Source organism: Phoca vitulina, unplaced genomic scaffold (genome assembly GCF_004348235.1).
Source record: "Phoca vitulina isolate PV1807 unplaced genomic scaffold, GSC_HSeal_1.0 scaffold19, whole genome shotgun sequence".
In the NCBI taxonomy this organism is placed as follows: Eukaryota; Metazoa; Chordata; class Mammalia; order Carnivora; family Phocidae; genus Phoca; species Phoca vitulina.
The window spans coordinates 14,937,506-14,949,848 of record NW_022589722.1 but is presented as its reverse complement, the minus strand read 5'-3'; the positions used below and the strand labels follow the sequence as shown (position 1 = coordinate 14,949,848).

General features: G+C 38.4%; 1 protein-coding gene across 4 annotated transcripts in view; it reads right to left on the bottom strand.

Moving 5' to 3' along the window:
• UTP20 (UTP20 small subunit processome component) overlaps positions 1-12,343 on the bottom strand; it is a 100,106-nt gene that overhangs the window by 69,206 nt on the left and 18,557 nt on the right. For all 4 annotated transcript variants that reach the window (XM_032416153.1, XM_032416151.1, XM_032416152.1 and 1 more), the window contains exons 13-21: positions 11,506-11,661; positions 11,275-11,363; positions 9,647-9,752; positions 7,577-7,727; positions 6,643-6,705; positions 5,722-5,880; positions 4,560-4,636; positions 1,330-1,409; positions 856-1,096 (exon numbers count right to left, since the gene is read on the bottom strand). In XM_032416153.1, coding sequence (XP_032272044.1) covers positions 856-1,096; positions 1,330-1,409; positions 4,560-4,636; positions 5,722-5,880; positions 6,643-6,705; positions 7,577-7,727; positions 9,647-9,752; positions 11,275-11,363; positions 11,506-11,661 — 1,122 coding nt within the window. The remainder of the gene's footprint in view (positions 1-855; positions 1,097-1,329; positions 1,410-4,559; positions 4,637-5,721; positions 5,881-6,642; positions 6,706-7,576; positions 7,728-9,646; positions 9,753-11,274; positions 11,364-11,505; positions 11,662-12,343) is intronic.

Sequence of the window (12,343 nt, the reverse complement as noted above, 5' to 3'; positions counted from 1 at the left end):
GTTAGAAAAATCCTCAAGAAATTGAAGTCATGCCATCCCTCTGTTTAAACCTTCTAATGGCTTTCCATTTCACTAAGAGAAAAAAACCAAAGTCCTTTACTATCACTTAAAGGCCCTACACAATTTGGTCCCCTGTTAAGTTTTTGCCCTCATTTCCAACTACTTTCTCCTAGGGTCACTGCTCCGGCCACTGGCACTTCCTGGCTGTTCCATGAACAAACCAAGCATGTTGTGGTTTGCAGCCTGCTTCACCTATACCGATGGCAATTTCCCATATAATGAAGTATTACTGGAAAACATACTTTTTATTGAATGATTAGTACTGTTCTGTACATCATATCCCTTATCTTCAGAGTTTTAAAGTAACCCAACTCTCACACAGCCTACTTAGTCACAACAAAACGATGCTTCAGAAAGTTCTTGTTATTCTTTGAGAGTATATATCCTCAGCATCCTGGGAAACATCAGGAGGCTCACAACAGAGTGGCTGGGCTTGGGTTACTGGAAAATAATGCCCCAGGCAGGAAATAAAACAACAAACAACAGGGCAAGAAACAACAAGGGCTTTGTACATTGATCGAATTCAATATGGCCTTTCTTATTTTGAAACCTGGAATTTTTATTTTTAGATTTTTTTAATTTAACCTGGAATTTTTATTAACATCATTTATAGGCTGGTGAGATTTTGACTTGTGTAAAATTAAGTGGTGACAAAAACTAGTTGTTTTCTGAGAGAGCCAGTGCTATACAGACATACTGACATATAAAAACACTCAGGCTACTTGGGAGCTTAAGAACTTTGCATCTTCTCTTCTTCACACCCCACCAGAGACGTTCCTAGAAAAGAATACTTACTTGATAAATCTCAAGAAAAGTGGGGAGAGCTCCCTGGACCGTGGCTCTACCCTCTCTGGGAATTTTGCCAGAGCTCGCCAGAGCAAAAAACGAAAGTTGGTGTGGTCCAGTCTTTCCTGACAGTCAGTTTTCAATGCTAACTGTTCATGATAAAGAGCTCCAACATCTCCTTCCTGAGTTTGCTCCCAACTTTCATCTCCAATGGACTCCTCGTCTCTGACATCATTTTGTAGCTCTTTCTCTGCAACGTGAAAAGTCGTCAGAACCACTAAAGAAATGTTGGCATTTGTCCTATGTGTTTCCTCAAGTGAGGGCGTTTCTTTCTCAATATATGAGGAAACAATAAATTATATCCAAAGGTTATCAAGATAATTCATTTTTCATTTGCTTCCCCATTCATGTGCAATAAAGCAGTAAAAAATTAAATAAACAACATCTTTTCTTCCCAGTCTCCCCTTCACTTCCCTTACATACCAGCGTGTACAGCTGCTTTTTCTAGATGTTCATAGTAGACTTTCCAAAATTGCTTATTTTCCATTTCGTGCGCATGAGAACTAAGAGAAAAGATCACAAAACAAAATATGTGGTATAATCCTTTTAAAAGATCTCACATAGGAAAAAAAAAGTGAAAGGATATAACTAAAATTTAATTAGGTTATCCCTGAATATAGGGCTTAAACAACATTTGTACTTCTTTATATTTTTCAAAATGCCTGCACTGAGCTGGAATTATTATTAATTAATTAATTTGAGTATAGTTGACACACAATATTAGTTTCAGGTGTACAACTTAGTGATTTGACAAATTATTATATTATGCTATGCTCACCACAAATCCTAGCTACCATCTGCCCTATTACATTGCTATTACAATATCACAGACTGTATTCCTTATGCTCTGCCTTCCGTTACTTATTCATTCCATAACTAGAAGACTGTATCTCCCACTCCTGTTCACCCATTTTGCCCAACCCTCCCATCCCCTGCCCTCTGGGAACCATCAGTTTGTTCTTTGTATTTGTAGGTCTGATTCTGCTTTTTGTTTATTCCCTTTTTTTAAGATTCCATTTACAAGTGGAATAATATGATATTTATCTTTTCAGTCTGACTTATTTCACTTAGCGTAATACTCTCTAGGTCCACCCACATTATCTCAAATGGCATGACCTCACCCTTTTCTGTGGCTGTGTAATATTCCATAGTATACATACACCACATCTTTTTTATCCATTCGTTTACTGATGGACACTTAGGTTGCTTCCATATCTTGGCTATTGTAAATAATGCTGCAGTAAACATATATCTTTTTGAACTAGCGTTTTTGTTTTCTTTGGTAAATTCCCAGCAGTGGAATTACTGAATCATATGGTATTTCTTTTTTTAACTTTTTGAAGAGGAATTATTTTTATAATCACAAAATACTAAAGGATATTTTTAAAAACCTAAGCAGATGCCTATAAGAAGACTATTTTTAAAGGCACAATAATAGGAACACGCATCAGGTATGAGGCAATATAGCACAGTAAAGAAAGGAGAGGACTTAAGAGAAAACTGTTTGTTGAAAGCTAACGTTAAGTGTTGATTTTTCTTCCACCAAATTAAAATATACTTTTGTTAACAAAAAGGCAAAATAAAAACTATATGAAACATACCTTTCAGAATTTGAAAAGATGAATCATGTGTTTATATAATCTGGTATCTTAGCAACAATAGTCTCAAAATGTTTATATTCTTTCTGTCATTAATTTTCCAAGAATATGATTTTTTTTTTCTGTTCCTAATATTTTACTGATCACCCCTAGGCCTGTGCATGACCACATGGACTCCAAGGAGGGGGTCAACATTCACCAGCTCCCAGATGGGAGCATGAGAAGGCCTTGGCCTAGCTCTTAGGGGTCACAGACTATGGAGTTTGAAGGAGCAGGTCTGGCCTTTCCTGAACAGCACAGGGCACCTGGCCAGGTGAGGACCAAGAGCATTTTTTTTTTTTTTTTAAATTTGGAGATTGGATATCATCTATCATCTTTAATTAATAATGCCACAGCCCAACACCCTTTTTATTGCTATAGCTGGTTGTGATTAAGTGTGTGTGTGTAGAGTATGTGTTTGTGTTCCTAAACAGATGACGGGCCAGTAGAGACTCTTAAGCAGGTCTCAGCCAACAGCTCTACTGAGCAGCAACCTGAAGACAGTCTCCATAGTGACACAGGTTAGACTCCTGCCTCCCTTTTTCCTGGCTACTTTTCATGCATTCTGAGGCCTGTGTCAGCCCAGATTAAAGTGCTTCTTAGCAAAGATCAGTCTCCAGTTCCTAGGCATCACTGCCTCTGACCACAGGGATGTCCGTGGGCAAAATACAGATTGTTAAGCAAAGGTGGATAACCATTACATAAGACATGAACTATATATGTTGTTGACTATATACGTGACAAATAAACCAGTTTTCAGACAGATAAATGTACCCAACAGGAGACAGCCTACCAGCCATGGAGAACCATTAAAGGCATTCAGTAACTGAGAAACCAACATTTTTAATAGTGGGCTATTGGTAACACATATATCAGATTCTTCCTTAAGCGCAATAAACAAAATTATGAAGTTGATGTTAGGAAGGCCTTGATTTTCAGCATAATGGTCTGATGGTTCTAAAGGGCAGTAAAAGGCAGACAAATTGGTTCCAAATTGGAAAGAGATTTGTTTATTCTACTTCTGTCAGATAAAAACCAATGGTTAGGGTTCTGAGAAGTCACACATGATATATTTCTAATCTGACAAAAAGCCAGAGTAGACCATCTGAAGACAAATGTCTGCAAAAGGACAGACTACATATGAGACACAATATATGTATTTTCTATATGATTATTAAGGTCCTTTTTAGAGCTAAGGGAATTTTGCCTTAGACAACTAGGGTTTTTTTTTTTTTTTAAGATTTTATTTATTTATTTGACAGAGAGAGAGAGAGATAGCGAGAGCAGGAACACAAGCAGGGGGAGTGGGAGAGGGAGAAGCAGGCTTCCCGCCAAGCAGGGAGCCCGATGCGGGACTCGATCCCAGGACCCCGGGATCATGACCTGAGCCGAAGGCAGACGCTTAACGACTGAGCCACCCAGGCGCCCGACAACTAGGGTTTTAAAAAGTCCTTATTTTTAAACTAAAGTGTGGCTCACTGACTCAACATACATAAAATATTAATAAAATATGTAAAGTATAAATATTAATTTATATAAAAATATGAATATATTTATAATATATATTTTCTTTTCTATATACAGATACATAATATATAATACAAATATAAATATACATTAATAAATATATAAATATAAATAAAAATTTAAACTGAAGTGTGGCTCACTGACTCATATATAAAATAAAATTTTGCAGTTATTACATAATATCTTGTCACTGTAAAAAAAATCAACAATGCAGATGAATCATATAAAGTAAAAAGAGAAAGTCCTCCAAAGTCATTTCACTGCACAAAGAAACATACACAGAACATTCAAACTGTTGAAAAACTTGGCATTAGAGAGAATAATTGATGTTTCCTTTTTCTTTACTTTGTCCCACAAAGGACTTGGAGCTACAGATACTATACACACCCATTCATTTAAGTCATGCCTAGAAGGAGTAGAATAATGGCCTGATCACTCCGCAGTAATAGTTAAAAATATAACGGCTTCATCCGTTTAACCCATGCTTACCTTATGAGTTCAATGACAGGATCCCAGAGGGCACTGAAGTTAACATATAACATGCCTAATAAATAACGAAGCGGCACCTGCGATGATAGGAGGCAAGTTTAGTAAATGGGTAATAAAACTACAATAGAACACCCAAAAATACAAATATCGTAACTCAGACAACCAGAGGTTGGAAAGAAGCGTGTGCTTTAAGGAACAAGTTGTAGGTACCAATCCAAAATTCAGTGTATAATAATTTTCCAACTCTCCCCAAAACGTCACTCGCTATTTAACAGAGAAGAATCATTAAAGCAAATGTACTCAAACTCACTCTAGATGTTCACAAAGGGTACAGCATTTGAATCAACAGACCTGACTCATGATTAAATTCCCACCTACCAAATACTGCTCTTACTGTTACCATGTAGGACAAAACCTGAGGAGTAAGCAGTAAAGCACAGATACCGAGGAACCCAAGACAGTACACTGTGAATGGCAGCTGGGGCTTTGCAAGCAGTGGCTGAGTTTTCAAAACTAGGCATCAAAGGTATTCAGTTCAGAGGGTCTGAAGTTTTCTCAGTCGCCTTGAGAACAACCATCATTATTACTCACATCCCCATGTGCTAGGGAGGCATCATATAGAATGGTAGTTCTAATAATATTTGGAGGTGAGGTGTTTGTTACTATTTTCGCAGCAGAGCCCTTTTCCAAAACGAAACAATACAGACCAGTAATATATAAAACAGGTTAAGAGTGGAACCACTCTGATCTAAAGGGAATGACTCTACTCGGCCTTCCTGCCAAAGGGATCTGTGATCCATCTTCAAGGGTCATGGATGAAAAATCCCCAATACCAAAAGTAGAGGCCTGACATCCTGAGGTAATGAACAAAACTGAGGAAGAATATCAAGTTTTAAACTTGACGTTGAGTACTCCTGTTGCCACTTCCTACCTACCTTCACATATCATGCACCTAGTCAGGAGAACAGAGGAGAGTAAACTATTTCCACTTCGAAAAAGCTGGCAGAGCCATTTAATTCAAAGCATCTAAGAAAACTGGAGATTTATCTAGTTGAAAAAAAAATTTTTTTTTAACTACTTGATATGTTTCTCTTTTCAAAAGCCAGCAAAACAGATCATAAAGCATAAATTAAGTTTAAAAAACAGGGACACTGTTTTATACCTCCTGTAACGGCCCATCAGGGACTGCAGCCTGTACCACATCATGTCTTAGTTTTCTCAGATGAAGAAGCTTCTCTCTGTAATCGCTCACAGTTGCTGGGACGAGTTCTGCCTGGCGTAATATAGCAAAGGCAGACTGACGCTCTGAGAGCCCATCATCCTGAGTGAACGGAGAAAACAAAGGAGGCAGGTCAGTATTTTAATTTCCCAAAAAGACCATGAAATGTGGCCAAAGATCTAAAAAAGAAAAACAGGGCTATGTTAATGTTTTAAATTAAATAAGCAACATTTTTTTGGGTAAATGATTCATTTCTCCTCATAGTATTTACTTTTTGGTAGATAATTTAAGATTAATGTTTAGCACAGAAATAAGTAGAAAACAGGAAACTAATTCTCAAAATGACTAAAATCGACTGGCCACATTTGTTGAAATAAAAATGTGTATATATACCACTCTACAATTCTACTTTTAGAAGTAGTACTTTGCATTATGGGAATATTTCCCTATTCAAAGATATCAGCATAAGGATGTTCACTACCCTTTTACTGGAAAAGCTGAAAAATTACAAACAACCCACCTAAGCATCCATCAACAGAGAACTGGTTATGTAAGATATTTTAAACTGTGGTATACTGTTTAAACTTCTGAAGAAATGAGGTAAGCCTCGAGGTGCTGATATGGCAAAACCTCCATGATGCCATTTGTTCAAACTATACATGTGGATACAAAAAATCTGAAAGAATATTCACCAATTACCTGTGAATTTTCAGTGTGGGCAGGAATAAGAATTACAACAAAAATTTCAGTTTTTAAGATAGATATTTATACAACAGTGTTTGAATTTTCTGCAAAAGTGTCATTTTGGAAATTAAAAAATGAATTATGTTTTTAAAAAGTTATCCAAATTAACAGTTAAAATACCTCCATCAATTCTGGAAGTCGAAGCTCAAAATGGTTTAGGATCCTTATTGTCAAAAGCCGAATCTAGAGAAAGTAAAAGGCATGTTTCAAATTCCAAAGTTTACACGTAAGAAACTGATTTACAGGGGCGCCTGGGTGGCTCAGTCGTTAAGCGTCTGCCTTCGGCTCAGGTCATGATCCCAGGGTCCTGGGATCAAGCCCTGCATCGGGCTCCCTGCTCCGCAGGAAGCCTGCTTCTCCCTCTCCCACTCCCCCTGCTTGTGTTCCCTCTCTCGCCATCTCTCTCTCTGTCAAATAAATAAATAAAATCTTTAAAAAAAAAAAAAAGAAACTGATTTACAGCCAGTGAGATCTAAGTGTTATAGAATTAAGAAAAATATACCACTATCAGAGAGATACATGTTATTCTATCCCTTATTTCATATTAGACACCAACCAACACCTTATTCAAATAGTATATGGAATAATTTAATGACCAGATAAGACTAGAAGATAAAGTTGCCCATAGAACCATGTTTTTCTTTCAACTATGACACTATAAGCATCTCTGCAAATAAATGCAAAGAATCTGATTAAGTATACAATTCTGTTGCAATTAGTGATTTTTATTCGTATGTAATGTATTTAGATAGTTCTGTACACCTGACCAAACAGCATAATCACCTAGGGGGCTTTAAAAAACTATGCAGATTTTTTCAGTTTCAGCCCTACTGAGTCAGAATTCTGGCCTGTGAGAACCCAGAATTTGTATTTTTATTAAGCTCCCCAATGAATCTTGCTGCAATCAATTTGTAGGTCAGTGTTTAGGAATCACTGCTTTAAACAGAAATCATCCCACAGAAGCATTTTCTGATGAAGGAGCTCTGACAACCACTGGCAATACATACAGAATCAAAAGATGAGAGACTGAGGACACATCACAAAACACCATTACCTTGGATATGCCAGTTGAAATGTTTGCTTGTAACTTGGGAAATAATTCCATTAAAGCTTCCTCAGAAAGTGGCCCTTTGCAGCCACATAAGGATAATCTCTGATAATAGAGATCGGCTAACAGCAACACAGATGGCTCCAAAGGAAATGTTCTGCAACAAGATATTTATTAGACCCAACCTGCACCGTACAGTCGAGTATGTGGACTATAAGAGAAACTACAGAAAATTACAACTGGTGAAGAAACTGTAAAAGGGACCAGGTAAAAGTTTTATGCGGACATTTAGCGTCATTTTAGAGATAAAGAATCTGAGGCCTTGCAACAGTGAGTAATTTGCTCGAGGACGACAGACAGCTAGGTGGAAGCACTCACATATATCCTATCTCTGTGGGAGTTGCAGAGGGATGTTTTCTCAGGGAAAGAGCACAGAAGCTATGGCACCTACCTTAAGCTAATATGTCTCCATTTATTTATTCATTCTTATCAGGACATATCTCAAGGATGATCTGAGATGTCCGAGATGGCCTCACACAGGCCAACAAAGCAGCTTCATTCCCACTGCTTGGAACCCCCAGTTTTGGTTCCATGCAAGAAATATGCCTGTTGGAGGTGGGCTTGGTGCTGCGATCAAGAAAAAAGTTCCACAACAGCTCCTTGCCGGGCACCCGCTACAGCAGTGACACTCAAGTCTCCCCAGGTCAGGAACGCAGAGAGCCCCAGATCCCACATCCCTCATGATTTACTCCCTTGCTGCTTCTGTGCTTCTGCTCAAATGTCTCTCTCATTCTTGGTAAGGCTTTCCCTATTTGAAACTGTTGTCCCCAACCTCCAGACTCTAACTATCCCGACTCTGCTTTAATGTTCTTACCACTGTCTAGCATGCTATACATTTTACTTATTTATTTTGCTCAGCGTTTCTTCTTGCTAGAATGGTAGCTCCATGAAGGCAGGGTTTTTTGTGTGTTTCATTCACTGACTGTGTCTCCCAGTGCCTAAAAAAGGGCCTGGTATGGGGGCGCCTGGGTGGCTCAGTTGGTTGGGCGACTGCCTTCGGCTCAGGTCATGATCCCAGGGTCCTGGGATCGAGCCCCGCATCGGGCTCCCTGCTCGGTGGGAAGCCTGCTTCTCCCTCTCCCACTCCCCCTGCTTGTGTTCCCTCTCTCGCTGTCTCTCTTTGTGTCAAATAAATAAATAAAATCTTTAAAAAAAAAAAAAAAGGGGCCTGGTATGTGAGAAAAGCAAATGAATATTTACTGAATGAAGGAAATAAATAAATCTGTTTTAAAAAGAAATGGGACTAAAATGGATTAGACTCTAGGCGCGCCTGGGTGGCTCAGGTGGTTAAGGGTCTGCCTTTGGCTCAGGTCATGATCTCCGGTTCCTGCTCAGCGGGGAGTCTGCTTCTCCCGCTCCTTCTGCCTCTCCCCCTGCTCATGCTCTTTCTGTATCTCTCTGTCTCAAATGATTAAATAAAATCTTTAAAATAAAATAAATAAAATGGATTAGACTCCAGAAAAAGTCATCAACTACTTTACCAGGTTTTCAAAAGGTGTGACCTTTAGAAAGGGGCTGAGCTGAGTAGAAAATGGCTTTCTGGTAACAGCCCAGTGCTATACCAAAGTCGGGAGCAGGCTGACATCAACTTACAAAAACGAAAGGAAAAACTGGGTTGTGTTGGTATGTAGTAAAAGGACCACAGGAAAGTGTTCTGAAATGGTGATCGTGTCAAGCTGAGACAGAATGAATGTAGTAGAAGTATGTATGTTGGAACAACTCAGGAAGTTCTAGAAGGTCAACACAGTGCAATGTTAGGGTTGGAAACAACCTATAACACTAGTTTACACACATGGTAAAATACGTCTCCACAAAGATGAAGAATCTGCATTTAAAGACTGTGTAAAAACTGTACTTATGTTAAGGATTCAAATCAATAATACATTTCTAATACGAATACAACTTAGGTATAAAGTAGATCAAAACAAGGACTTTCATTATGCCCAAGATTTCACAAAAACAGAAGCTTTTATATTTTATTTGTGATTAAGATAAATGGGAGGTATATTTACTCACAATACTAAATTCTTCACACGTTCCACAGGAACCAAATGAAGAAGTTCAGAAGATTCTTCCAAACTTAGCAGAGTATTTACAGCTTGACAAAGAACAAATAAGTTTCCTAAGGGCAGAAAAACAGGAGAAACTACATAACTTATTCCTTTGACACAATAACTACCAGACATCTCATTTATCTAATATTTGCTATTTATAGAAGTTCTTAAAGTGAATTTGTGCCTCCTTATCATCTATCAAATGTCAGAATATAACAGGAAGGAACTGAAAAGAGAAGGTTCCCAAGTCTTGTATTTCAGGTTTCTTAAGAGAAAAATATATTAAAAAATAGAGAATAAAATGTATGTTTCATTAGTTAAGATGAGAAGAAAAACTGGTGGTCCCACTCACTGGCATTATCCAAATTAGAATTTTTAAGGAGATGCACTTATACTTTTCAAAAGCTAATCAATTATTTTTTTAAATTAGATATTCATTTGGGGCACCTGGGTGGCTCGGTTGTTAAGTGTCTGCCTTTGGCTCAGGTCATGATCCCAGGGTCCTGGGATTGAGCCCCACATCGGGCTCCCTGCTCTGCGGGAAGTCTGCTTCTCCCTCTCCCTCTCCCCCTGCTTGTGTTCCCTCTCTCATTGTGTCTCTCTCTGTCAAATAAATAAATAAAATCTTTAAAAAAATAAAATAAAATAAATTAAGATATTCATTTAATCTTAGACCAGAGGCTGGCAAACTTTGGTTCACAAGTCAGATTTGTAGGTAGCCTGTTTTTTATACGGCCTGCAAGCGAAGAATGCTTTTTATATTTTAAAAGGGTTGTTTGAAACAACAAGCAAACAATAAAGAATATGCCACAAAGACTGAATATGAAAACCTAAAATATTTATTATCTGGTGCTTTACATAAAAATTTTGCCAACCCCTGCTCTCGATACTAGAAAAGTGCTGTCCAATACAACTTTCTGCCGTGACAGAAACGTTCTGTACTTGGGCCGATATGCAGCTGCAGTCCAGTATGGTAGCCACCAGCCACATACGGCTACTGAGCACTTGAACTGTGATGAGTCTACTTTATTCTCTAATGTGTCTGCTTAGTATCTAACAGGGAACCTAGCGCAGTAATATCTAAATGAACGAACAACTACTATACACAATGTTAGAAAGGAAACACTGTACTAAAATGAAACAAAATACCTACTTTCAAACTGCTGTTCTCAGGCTAGTGAGGAGGTGTTCAAGTATACAACAGGAAAGGGTGTTTTGAGCAGGGCAGGCTAGTATCTTGCTCAGGGTAAAGCCAATGACAGTGCCTGGATATAAGGCATATAGAGAGTGTGCGTGGGAGACGGAGAACAAGACGCAAGCTGGACTTGAAAACAAGGGGTCTCAGACACCATGGCCCCCTCTGACACTTCGTCCTCAGATTCAGCCTGTGCTCAAGCTGCCCTCACCTGGGTGCCACGCTGTGACGCACAAGTGCCACATCTCCATCTTACCCTATTTTTTCTGTATTTACCATAGAGGGGGTGGTGTCAGAGCACAATGTTAGCACTATTCTCTAGGATTCCATGCGTTTACAGTCACTTTGGCTGTGCCAGAAAAGACAGAAGAAAACAAATGGGGATTGTAACTGACCTTTTCCAAAGCTGCCTCTGTCAACATTCACGAAGAGTGACTCTATGAAGCATGTGACTAGTGGTATCACCTTATCTTTCTCAGGAGGTCTGTCCAAGAAGCCGGGAGACAAAGGGAAAAGTTCAAACCAGCATTCAGTGGCTTTTTCAGGGAATAGCAAGGAAGGGCTAATAAACGCTTAAATCAGCATGCTATGTATCTCTTTCACAATTAACCAGTTTATTTTCTCACCTAATATGAGGTAACACGACAAGGGCTGCCCAAGAATGTGAAAGGTAAGTAGCATCTTTATTTGGGGGTAACTGAATTATAGATAAGAGGTGGTCCAATACTGGGGTCTGTTCTTTTCCTCCCTTGGATCTGGTCTTCTTCTGCCTTAAATAGGATCTGAAGGAAGAGAAGAAAAACAAATGTTTAAAAGAGGAGAGAACATAATCCCTCTTGACCTCTGAAGTTTAAAATAAAACTGGTTCCTTTCCACGCGTGGTAGATTTGTGGGGAGGAGGGAACTGGTGGTGGTGGTGGTTGAATATAAGTAACAAAACAAATGCGAGTCGTTTACTGATTTTCGGTAAGAGGCTTTTTCGATGCCTTTGGTTCTACTTTTTTCTATTTTCTATTTTAATTTGCTTCATAACTTAAAGCAAGTCTCTTCTAGTTTTATGTATTATTTCTGAATTTTCTGATTCATTCAGATTCCTTCTTTCCTGTCCATTCTGCTGATGGACATATTTTTAAAAACTGGAGAGGTAATTTATTGTAATGAACGGACTTCCTTCCTCTATTCCCCCTTTCCTTTTTGACACAAATTTTACTACTTTACAAACATAGAATGATGTTGCACATAGTGGTGAATTTGACAAATGTCACTAAAGTGATTATGATTTAGAACTGCCTCTGCTTCTTTAATCTCATAAATGTTCACTCGATGACATTTTCTGACATGACATTTGGCTTTAGGTATCTGTTACTTTGGCACTTTTCTTGTTTGCCTCTTTTCCCTTTTGCCAATGAACTACACCTCAGTTCTACTTGAAAGACAGAAATCTAATTGAAAGAAAAGTCATAG